General features: G+C 35.8%; 1 protein-coding gene across 1 annotated transcript in view; it reads right to left on the bottom strand.

Moving 5' to 3' along the window:
- Positions 1-669: 669 nt before the first annotated feature.
- LOC125051819 (B-cell lymphoma/leukemia 11B) overlaps positions 670-12827 on the bottom strand; it is a 36012-nt gene continuing 23854 nt past the window's right edge. Inside the window, exons 4-5 of the mRNA XM_047652392.1 lie at positions 12482-12670; positions 670-3757 (exon numbers count right to left, since the gene is read on the bottom strand). Of these exons, the coding sequence (XP_047508348.1) occupies positions 1761-3757; positions 12482-12670 (2186 nt within the window). The 3' untranslated portion in view covers positions 670-1760. The remainder of the gene's footprint in view (positions 3758-12481; positions 12671-12827) is intronic.

The following is a 12827-nucleotide window of genomic DNA, read 5'->3' as shown; positions in this document are numbered from 1 at the left end:
CAACAAGTTAGAGGTAAGTAGGGACTTTACGATCCCATTATATTTTTTTCAGGTCGTTGGAGGTAGAATATATAATGCGGAAATGTTGGAGACTGGGGCTGCGTGTGCCAAATAATCACACTCGGCGTGGTAAGCGGTCGCAATTGCTTGCAGTACCTCGAGCGCGTACAAATTTACTCAGATATGTGTTACTTACGCGTATTTTGCGCACCCTGAATATTATTGCATGTGAGAAAGAAACATTTAGTTGCACACTGACTGAACAGAGGGATACCGTCCAGTAGCACTTTGTACCGTTTAACCTAACCCTATAATATTACAGTTCTGCGTTTGTTTTATTTCTTATTTATTATTAGCCTTCCGTGCCAACCAACACGAAACAATTATTGTACGAAATTATTTTCTAAAGTATGGTAAAATTATAGATGTAGAAACACCTATTTAAATTCTGAATAATCATTTCAAACACTTTTTTCAGTTCATTGGACAAGCCCTGATGTTCGGTAACTCAAACTATATCGGTCCCAGCTTTAATATGAAGGTTTTGTAACACGCAAGTGTGCAACATTAGTGCTAGATTCTGATAACATTACATCTAGTTGGGTATGCAGTTTTGAATAAACCTTTCAAAAATATCCCACTAAATGTCAGGGTAAATTAAACAAGACATCTGATTAACAAATCATTGATATTTATTGAAATAAAAATAATAAAAATGAAAAATAATAAAAACAGTTCATCTTTCACAGTTACACAATAAAATTTGTCTTAGTTTGTATTTGTTATTTATTTTGTCTCCTCAACAATCCGTTTTTGACTAATTTGTACAACTGAAAAGTACCAAAGAATTATTAAATGTAACCCATAAAATAATCCTTTGGTAAGAACAATGTTTTGTCTGAATGGCATTAAAACAACACCATTGAGAGAAAACTAAAGGGATTTTTAATTTGGAGACATAATCTATTATAATTTACTTAAATTATATAAATTCTATATATTACATTAAGTACGTATACCGAATCACGCTAGCTCTAAAGGTACCAGTGATAACGATCACAAAGAAAAGCTGGAATATTTTCAGTCTTAAATAAACTGGCTTTTCAAACGAATTAGATTATACACCTCACAAGATTAAAATTTACTTCTAAATTACCTGTACTAATCCTAATTTAATTTTGTCCTAATTTAAGATACAGGAAACTCACCGTCTTTCCAACTTTTTAAATTGCCAAATATTTATAAATATGAACATCAATACCATTTACACATTAATATTTACAAGATTTATCTAGGATAGGAAACATTTTCTTATTGTATATAATCCTAAAAACAAACGTCTATGCCTATCTTAAACGTAGCGAAAATTAATTGACGCTATTCTAAAACTAAATGTATAAATCAACGTAGCTAACTTTGGCATTAGTTTTCATTTACAATTAAAAAAACACATCAAAAACGAAGTTCAAAATGTAACGCAAAGAACATACAGCCTCCAAAGAAAATAACTAAACATTAACATCAACAACTGGAATTCTTAACACTGGCTCAAAAGATATGTCAATAATTTTAAGGAAAATGCCCCTCCATTAGGATAAGAGCTATTGCAATTACAATTTTGCTACTTCAATGATTTCTTAAGACTAGAAATTGAATTTCTATAGCGAATAAGCAAATAATTGTTCGAGAAATTGATTTTTCTAGAAAATCTGGCTGGGCGGCGCAGGTGGTGGAAAACGTAGGCCGCCCCAGGGGTAGAGTCACGATGCCTCATCCCGGCACGCATTAGAGTCGTCAGACAGAGCGAGAGAGCCTCCATTGCTTTGGTTCACCACACATTTTCGCATGTGCTTTTCAAGTGTCGATGGAACTGAGAAAGGCATCTCGCAAAACCGGCAGCGGTAGACGTCCTTACCTAATCGACCATGCGTCTTCATATGCCTCGTCAGCTTTGAACTCTGTGCGCATGCGTAGGAGCACAACTCACATTTATATGGCTTCTCTCCAGTATGTGATCGCCGGTGAACAGTCAGATTTGAGCAGTTTTTAAATACCTTTCCACAAAATTCACAAGTGTCGTTACGTCTGCTTTCTTTTGTTTTTAATAGTGGGTTCTGGAGAAGACCGTTGCTACTATTTTTTAGGCCGTCAAATATATTTTCTGGAGGTCTCTGAGCATGTAATGTAGGTAACCACCAACCTTCACCTCTATCCATCTCTAGTTTCATTCGTTTTGAAGCTTCAAACGGGCTCTCAAAAGGATTGAATAGAGGATGTGGTTGTGGAGGCATTTTAGCGAATTCTTCTTTTAATCGTAATGCCGCAGATGGGGGCATTCCATTTGGTTTATCAGATGGAGGCCCGTTGTTATTGTCTCGGTCCTTAGCTAATTGCCATTTTAACGAATTACCAGATTCTTGTAGAGCTTGTTTAAAAGCTTCACTGTATTGGGCAATGTTGGAGAGACCAAATTTGTCCATAAGTTCACCAACAACAGATGCAGTAGGTGGGTGGGCTGGTAACACGGGTGTTTGTTTTCTGGTAGGGGCGGAAGGAACACTGCTATTTGATACAGTTAGATCCTCGGCCTCTTCCACCTCTTCCCCGTCTTCATTTTCCTCCTCCTCTTCACCATCAAGCTCTTCATCCTCCAATTCATCTTCGGTTTCATCTTCACCAGTATCCCCAGCTGATTCACCTCCCTCTTCCGTATTGCTTTCAGGACGATGTACTTTCATATGGCGTTTTAATTTTGAGCTTTTCTCGAAAGCTTCATCACATTCAGTGCACTTAAAAGGTTTTTCTCTAGTATGAATGCGCCGATGGACCATTAAACTGTTTTCATACCGGAATTTCTTTCCACAGAATTCACAGGTGTGGTTAGCTTCATCGGTCCGTTTGTTTGGAGGAGAAGATGAAGATCGATCTGCTGGTGGAGCGTCAGCTGTTTGTGGTTCATTTCGACGTTCAGGTGATATGGAACTATGCGCCCGTGTTGCTTCACGAGGCGCGTCCACCGTTCCGGGTCCGGCGCCCACCGGTGGAGTTTGTCCGACTCGGGAAGGCGACGGGGAAGCGAACGGAGGAGAATGCTTCCTGGGGCTAGGAGAGCTGGAATTGCCTGTGGCCGCCCCTGGACTGGTTGTACCGGCCAGTTGCCGCAAGCGCTGCGAGTAAAAATCCAGCTGGGGTTCCAATGAAAGAGGCTGTGATACTGGGGGCTGTCTTTCACGAGCTGATAGCGAGGTAGGTATTACAGGTGGCCGATCAGCCGGTGAAGGAAAAGCTTGATGTGGAGGGAGAGAGTTTGCTGCAACGGCCGCAGCGGCAGCAGCTAAATTGAGGCCATGGTGGCGGAATTGTTCCGAAACAAGTTGTTCCATTCTGTATCGATGGTCATGGTGGTTGGGGCGTGCAAATAGTGGCGCTGGAGGTACTGATGGATGAGCGAGAGGTGGTAAGCTACCAGGAAGCGGCATTCTTAGCAGCCCACCAACTCCAAAAGGGGAATGCATATCTGGCGGAGGTAGCAGAGGGTGGTGACGAAGTGACGGTGGTGGTAACGGGGCGCTAGACGATGAGCAGCCGGAGCTGCTGGAAGATGTGCTTGAATTTGAGTGATTCTGTTTGTTGAGTAGCTGTTGAGGCATGCTCTCCACATATATCTTCACACCGTGTACATGCTGGACATGTTGCACCAGCCGCCAAGCCGAGTGCACGCGTGCCTTGCAGGTGGAGCACACGTAGTTACTTGGCTCTGTGGACAAAGAGAAATAATGTAAGTAAACACGATATTTGACGGATTCACACCGATATTAATAGCGAAGCGTCTAGTAATAGCTTTCACATATCGCGGAGTAGGCCTAGGGTGGCACGTGGCACGCATCCTAAGAAGGTCCGAGGGACGGCGGGCGTGACGGATAGCCCCTTCGTGTTCCGCGTGATTCATGCACCTCTAAAATCTTATGAAATATTCGCGGACCGGAATCACGTACGGATGCGCGGTAACGACTGTTGATATTGAAATCTATACTGTTACATATCTACGAAAGGGAAATCAATTGCCGTCTAACGCTCTATTAATTCCAGCATACTTTAAATATAACCCATATATATAATAATCTATAGTTAAGAAACATCTATTAAATCCTCGATAAACACTTTTACAATCTACTAACATAAATATATCCATCACGAAAGCTAATCGAATCTAAAAACCTCATACAATTGCGGTACAAAAAAATATCGATAAAAATAAGAGCATCACTAATATAAGAATGGAAGGCGCGGCCAGATAAGCAATCTTGTTAAGACGATTATTGAAATGTAACGGTCAGACTGTGACCGGGATACAGGATGTATTGATGGACAAGCCTTTTTATATGTCAAGCCCATAAATCGTGAAAAGTTACTGTTCATACAATGAAGAGTATTTAAATCCTCAAATGTACAAAAGAACTTATTCAATCTAAAAATAATATAATACAAAAACCAACAATTTAATATTTATTAATACTAATGAAGTTTCTTAGAGCAGTGTTGGCCTAGTGGCTTCAGCGTGCGACTCTCATCCCTGAGGTTGTAGGTTCGCAATGTGCACCAATGCAATTTATTTCTATGGGCGCATGTAAAATTGGCTCAAACGGTGAAGGAAAACATCGTGAGGACACAGGCTTGCCTTAGACCCTAAGTGTCAACGGCCTATTAGATTGACAAATGATCATTAAACAAGTACAGGTACAGAATAGGGTTGTAACGACATTTTTTTTAATGATATTGAAAATCTTTGTAAATAATCACGCTAAATCGCAAATAAATACACCCTATATACTGAGGTATTATAAACATCGACAACATTTTACGTTTTTTATATTGTCCATTGTATTTTGGTCACTACTATGTATTTATTATTAAAATATTGTATTTTTAAAACGCTGCTTATTGAACGAAATATACATTCAAATACAATTCTAATATGTTCAGTGCAAACCCATATTTGCCATTACAATTTTACTATGGATAGCGGATAACACAGCTTCGATAATTCAAAAAAGTTATTTCAAAATGATATATATACCTACGAGTCGTTAAACACTTTTTCAGTGTTTAATTTTATTTGAGGTGCATAATATGGTGAAGTTGAAATTCAGAAACTGCGGATCTAAGACAACGTATTTTATGAACAAATACTATTAACATAAAAAAAAATATCCAGAAACATAAGGACCACAGCCTAGCGGCACACTGTACTGGAATTAAATGATGGCGGTATAACCCGCGCTCTTTGGTGCTTATGTTTCTTAATAAAATTTGTTTCGTTGATCAACCTGTACCAGACTTATGACGTCAGTTTTCTCACGAAATCTGAACATTGTGAGTGGAAGCATATGTAGAAATAAAAATTCATAGGTGCACAGCCGTGCTTCGAAAGCACGACGGGTTGAGAGACTCTTACGATACCACAACGCCTAATATATATGTGTAGGTACAAAGCCATACCGAGTATTAAGGCTTATAGGATTATAAGAGATTAGATTGATAAAATCTATTGCTCGTGTGATAACACCGATAATTAAACAATAACGTGTGGGTGAACTGATATATCTTAAACTTTAATTGTTAGTCAATCAAATCTAAAGTCTACTAAAGTATATATTATAAAGATATTTATTATAATTTTGCTAGGTTTTGTGGACTAACAATACAGTTTTTCATAACATATTAAATAAATATCACTTTACGGAAAATATTAATATACGTATTAAAGTATTACTTTTATTAAATGTTCAATCCAAAAGCATATTAAATTTTATTTCGCATTAAATACAATAATGCCAATAAATAACGGACAAAAATTTTCCCAACCAACTTGCAAACTGAACTAATAAAGTACACATAAATACTCCTTAAACAAATGAATGTAACGATAATTTAAATCAATTATGAAACAACCTTGCGATAGGTGCATACTTTTTCATTGTATTTGTTATATCCAGGAGGTACTAGAGGTACTGGTGAATGTCATGAAAGAGGATGAGGGAGGTATGTCAGAAATGCGTGCTCTGCTTACCCCTTCGGGAACTCATCATAGAACAGACTAAAACGTCACCATATTCTAGAGCTAGAAGACCGGCAGTAGCTCTAGGCAGTAGATGAGCATATACTACCAATAAGAAGCCAATACACGTGACAGCATCACAGCACATATTCGCTCATAGCCTTAGGGCTTGAAAATACGCGCAGAAGAAAGAAAAATGTAGTCGCCACTAACTATATCGATTACAGCATTTTGTGATTCGTCCTGTCTAGTTAATTCGGATGACTAAAGTTATTGTCCAAGATGTGTCCACCCCACGCGATTATGTGGGACCAGACGGGGGGCGTTTAAAAATTTCACCCCCACTGCCTCACAATGACAATCAACGATTGCCTTTTGAAATCGAAACGGTTGTTAGACATTTTTAACTGAGCGTTGTCCGATGCCTTAATTTCTTGTAGGCCATCATAGATATCCTTAAGTTATCTCTAAGTATAATTATAAGTAAATATACAATTAATTTAAGTGTACTTGTTTACCTATATGAATAAAGTTATTTTGTGTTTGAGTTAAAGCATTGTTTATCACCTGTCTAGTACCTAATCCGCATAAGGTGAATTAAATAAGTAATTACTAAGTAAAAACTGAAATTTACGGTTACAACTTTCTTTGTGAGTGTAATATTTGTTTTTTGTAAATTGTATATTCGCCGTAGTTGTCATATATTTTAGAATAGATTGTAACTTATACTGTAGATATATTATATATGATGTGGTGTACTTTAATAAATAAATAACTAGACGAAACGCGGTTTCATTCAGTCGTCTTCCTAGAAAAAAATATTTTTTTTCCCACATCTATATATACAAATATATAAAATTTCATAAAAATGAGTGAAGCCGTTTCAACCCCTTTTCAGTTAATTATTACTGTAGCGTGGTTTCAATCACCTATTTGCCTATTTAAATATATTGAGTCTGACTTTATTTATTAATAAATAAAGTCTGTTTTCTTGGTTAAGTCTGATAGGTGTAATTTAAATTTTTATTTAATTAATTTACTATTAAACGTGTTTACTTAATCTTCAGAAAGATCCTACGACATCCGATTCGGATCTAAATGTACAAGACGTGAGTTTCGACTGTATCTTTGCAGTTTCTCATCCTATTTAAATAAGCAGAAATAATTTTATATGTATTTAGATCTGCGAATCATTTTCCTTAATAGTTACCAAGTGTTTTTAAGTTTAATATCACAATTTAATTCTTCCAAATTTTGGTATCAATGAAAGTGAAATCTAAATATTGTCTAATCTAAAACCTTTATAATTGATATGACTAGAAGGCTGTTATCTTCAGATTTAGAGCCAAGACTTAGGGTTGAGTTTGTTTCTAAAAAGGCCAAGAATTAGAATTTGAGAAACTGGACTTCACGCTAAGTCTCTGAATCTGAGAGATGGCCTTTATTTGTTATAAATAAATTGGTATAGGTTTTTAAATCGAAATTTCAAAAATAGAATGTAGTCTATCATTTTATTCGTTGACTATTTTTTTGGACGCTCGAACTTGAAAAACAATAAGCGTTTTAAGTAAAATATGAAAAGGTGTGAAACTTAAAAATCTTGAGTTTGAAAATGGAAAATGCAGCATATAGAACATTCTACCGGAAGCCGTCGGCGCTACTTCCTGTCAACAGTTGTTCACTAGCGCCTCTCGTGGACACCTCGAGAAACTGTCTAAGTTATGAACTTAGTTCGAACTTTATTTATATGATTAAAGATATATTAACTATTAGTGCATAAAAATTATATCATCTCTGTATGTATGTCTTGTATACTATATTAATAATTAGTTACGAAATCGTACAATTTCTTCTACCTTTCGTAGAATTGTCTATACTATTATATGATATCTAGAGTATAAACTGATAAACAATACAGCGCAGTATGGGCGTTAGTTAAAAATTATGTATGTCCGTACACGCATTGAAACTGCGAATGAGTTCTTTTGGAGGCTTTCACGCGTGAGAAAATGAGCGCACCTCCTATATTCTATTAAAATCTAATAGAAAAGTTAGGAACAATATTTTATATTAGTAATTATGACTGAATCGTCGACTTCGTAACACTATCACTTTCCGTCAAATGTGCTGCCACTTCGATGAAAAGACATAAAACAGTTAAACAATGGCATTAATTTGATTTGATTAATAAGAAGTTGACTTTAGTACAAGTAGCGTAAAAACCTGTTACAAAAACGTATGTATAAGGAGTACCCATTCGCGTCTTACCACAGACAATACTGAAAATTTGAAAAAAGAACCTCACGACATTTATAACGCCAGAGCGCTTAGACCATCGACTTGTTATGCGGCGGATGTCCGTCGCGCCGCTGCGCTGAATGACCGTCTTCCCTTTCCGACCCCCAACCCCCCAAACTACCCTTTCAACCCCCCAGTGCAAATTGTGACCCGTTGATATGTTACGGTTAGTATAAAAAGAGTATAAATCTTCTTACTTTGTAAATGTTACACGATTAGAAGTACTTTTCGGAAATTTAATATTTATTTAAAAGAAGTATGGACAAAAGATTTATTATATATCATTTATAAAAAGCATTTAAAGAACAAAAATAAATTGCTTACTTGCAAAACAACAATGTATTAAGAAAATTTGTGTAAATAATGTTTTGATGATTTAAATATTACTTGATTAAAATTTTAGTTTCTATAAACGATAGTTGGCAATCTCCAATCAATTCCATTTCACTAAACCAAAATGTTATTGATAACTTAGATGTTAAAACTTGATTTCAATTTTATACCCCAAGAGATCTAAACTAACTAATAAGTTTCGGCGTAAACTTTAAGTTAAAATTAAACTAACATTTAATCGATTGCCTTTATGTGCCACCTACGCAAAAGACATCTATAAAAAATAATAAAACATTTAAACACGGTTTTAAAAAGCAATATATAACAAATTAACCAGAAACTCATTTCATTGACGATAAATCTAACATACAAGGTTATTTTATGTCAATCGCCGTACCCAAACAAAACCCTTATCTCGGAGATGTGATCTCCAAAATTGGTCCGCTTCTGGCCAGATGTTGGCGGCTATTTTAAACTCGTAATAACCGTTGTCGACACGTGTGGAACGGCCATTACCACATATTACAAAAAATTGAAGAAAAACAATAAAATTGTTGGAGGGGTGGGGGATATGAGCGCTTTAAAATGTTTGCCGAGGACAAAACATTCCGTATTGTATATTAGTTTTATAAAAATCATTATTGAATCAATAGGAATAATTGGATCAATAGATACACGAGATTTAATTAACAATCAAACAAATAACCCTCATGTCCAAACCAAAGCTTTTCAATGCTCTCAAATCGATGTGACCAACAATCCTTTAAAATCTGACCTAGGGGACAAATGTCAGTATCTACTCGCAGTCCATTGTTAAAATTCAATTCAAAAAACGCTCTCGAAGCGATCTATCATAGAATAAATCTATGATATATTTACACACACTGAATGCATTATCACCAATCCTAAATCAGCTATCAACGAACTCTTTTCACTAAAAGGGTGAGCTCTCTATAGAAAAGGTTGACCCTTCATAAAGACTTATCACCTCATATACAAAATAAGGTTCCACTAATCCCAGATACTGCAGACGAGATCAGATTTTAAAGCCTAGTTATAAAGATCAAATTGCCCAAGCTGCAGTCCAAGATGGGCTTCAGTTGAAGTTAGCGGTTTTTTCTCAACAATCTACTCGGACTTAACTTACGTTATCTCGCCCACGAACGTCACGAATAGAACCCGCACATATATAATAGAGACGATATTTCTAAAGAAATTTAAATTTGCCCGCAAAGGTCCCGAGATAGGATTAAAGATTGGAAGAGATGGCCCTTTGTGGACGACCCTTAAGAAAACGCGTCTTGATATGAAAATATTGCGGTCGGTTATCAGGAAGCAGCATTCAATATTCCGTTAATTATATCTATTTTAAATAAAAATTCCTTTACTCACGGTAACTAGGTATATAAACTTGTCAGAAATTAAAATGAATTTCTAAATTCAAATTTACTAGTAATTCCCAAATCGAAGAGCGGGCGAAAAGAACTCCGAAACTCCGCCAAACAATTTTGAAGAGCTACCAACAATCATTTATATATCAAATCAACTGTTTAATATGAAATCCTTTGACCATATTGTATTTTAAAGTGATAAACGAATACCATTCTGATTCAACAATCCCTCATTAATTTGTAAGCCAAATAATACGAACAAACACTGGACGCAACGTACACTTGGTTCAATATTGACTCTGATACAAATAACTGACGACCATCGGTTCTCCGATTGTGATGGTAATGTTTCAGACTTGTGGACACAGCCATCAAAAGATGTTCTTTTGTTATACGCAAAGTATGACTAATACAAAAATAAATAGCTAGCAGTATCTCCACCTATATTAAAACATACGTAACTTAAAATGTATGAGTTGAAAGTTAAAATTTAGTAGTCCAGAAACAAAGAAATTGTATCACGAATTGCTTAAATGAAAATGCCGTCATTCCGACGTTACTTCATCGGACCCAAATATATTCCAAATTTAACTTTCTCATAGGTAAAGGACACGCGATGAGCACGAGACAATCTTCCCCTCAGAAAGACGTCAGATCTAAAATTAAAAGCCACTTATTCAAAACCCGCTACTTAGCTACCTTTATGTAAAACTAAAAATATCCTCGTCCATTGTGCCCTCGTCAAAGACGTTCCGTAGGTCACGGCGACACATGAACGTGTCAGGAGCACGCCAAACATTTTTTATCTTTGAAAAAATTATAAAAGACCGTTTCTGACAATGGAACCTCAGTAGCATCTTTGACAATTATAATATCATGCGCAACTTTAAATTTAAAATGCTCTAACGTTACCATATGATCCTTTGATATTGAACTCTAAACAAATAGGGTCAAGACTGAATATTCATTAGCCGGTTCATATACCTTCATATCTTTATGCTAAGTTTCGTCATGGTTAACGTAAGGGTCATCACAAAAGCCGGTGATAACAATGCGCGCACGTCAAATCGTGTGCTCATGCAAATAATTTTTTTCTCCAAAAACATCACCCTTATCTGTTCGTAAAATGATGGGGTTAATTAACATGTATAAAGTTATACAATTAAATTAAAATCCTTTTTTTCAATGGCACGTTCTTTAGAAAATTAGAATTATGATCTTATTTTGACAATGAACAGGAGCTTAGGAGATTTATAGATGGGTTTTGTTTTAGATGAATAAAATATATGATTTTGTTATTAACGGACCCCTATATTGAATGTAGCGTTTGACAGCTCACTCGAAGGGGTTAATATCACCGTTTAGGATAAACTCAATAAGCCCAAACAACTGGTGTTGAAGCGAAACCTGCAATTGACATTTGGATGATAGCGCAAACGTATTGTGGCAGCTAACGTTTCTTTAATGTCAGAATTTTGGATCGATTCTTAATTTTTGATTACGCAGTGACCGTTCAACAAAGCGGTTGACAGAATGCGGGTTGAAAATTTAAACGTTGTACAATTTTCGGGTTTAAGAAAGCTTTTGTTGTGCAACGGTTTAATACAAAAGTCTCAAATGACGGCACATCTGCTGGCACAAAGGGTTATGCTTGGATAGATTATTTTTCGAACCACCCCCGCGAGATTGCGCTTATACAGATGTTCCAAGTTTCCACGTGTTTGTTGAGCTTAAGGATTACGATAAGAAATTTAAACATCGATTAGTAAAGATTATATCAAAAGAGCGTTATATGTTAAAACTATCAGACCGAACATTTTGGAAAACATTAGTGCCGTTAAATAACTTTACCGTGTATAATTTTACAACATACTTATTTTAGATGAAACAAGATATTTAATATAAAATAAGAACCTATACACACTGTATAAGATTGACAGAAATCCGCAATGTATGACCCAAAGATGACGCAGCATTTAACGAATTGTCCGGTATTGTTATTGCGCAACATGTCACACAATGTCTAAGCCGATAAACAACCAAATCCTTTCACTCCATCCTCCACGCTGACAGCAAATTTAGGCAATCATTAATAACAGCAACACATTCTTAACGTTTCAAAAATACGTAAAATGTCGTTGTGTGAACGCAATAAGATTTGAAATTTAGTTGAAAAAAAATTATAGCGAAACTGTTACGAATTAAAATTGAAGAATCTTGTCTGCGATGATTTAAGTAACATGTACTGAATGTTTTGGCTACGTTATCTAAAAAGCTGATAATTTTTTTACAATATTAAGTTTTGTAACCAAAACTAAAAACATTGTAGCCTCAATTTTTTTTGCCTCAATCTGGACCTTAGCTCATATATATTATATATTTAATAGTAAATTCTACGTACCACTATGCATTGTGTTTGACTCAGCATCTGCTACGTCTATCCTGGATTTCTTTTGGTCTTCAGGAGAGGCTGATGTGTCCATAATGTGTTCTTGTTTGATTTTCGGTTTGATGTCTTCATCAGGTGAGCTGGATGGCATTGGTGATGTTGACGCTCTTCTTTTTGGAGTTGACTGCTCTACATCTGCATCTATAGAGAGAGTAAACTTATAAAAACTGAAGAAATTAAGTTAAAGTTTAATTAATTAAATTAAAAAAAGTTTAAATTTCCTTTAAACTAAGTTTCAGTATTTGAGTTGAATGTAACTATTTATTAATACTTGGTCCTACACTCTATTTTTTTAATT

Source organism: Pieris napi, chromosome 8 (assembly GCF_905475465.1).
Source record: "Pieris napi chromosome 8, ilPieNapi1.2, whole genome shotgun sequence".
In the NCBI taxonomy this organism is placed as follows: Eukaryota; Metazoa; Arthropoda; class Insecta; order Lepidoptera; family Pieridae; genus Pieris; species Pieris napi.
This window is presented reverse-complemented; position numbering and strand designations above follow the sequence as displayed.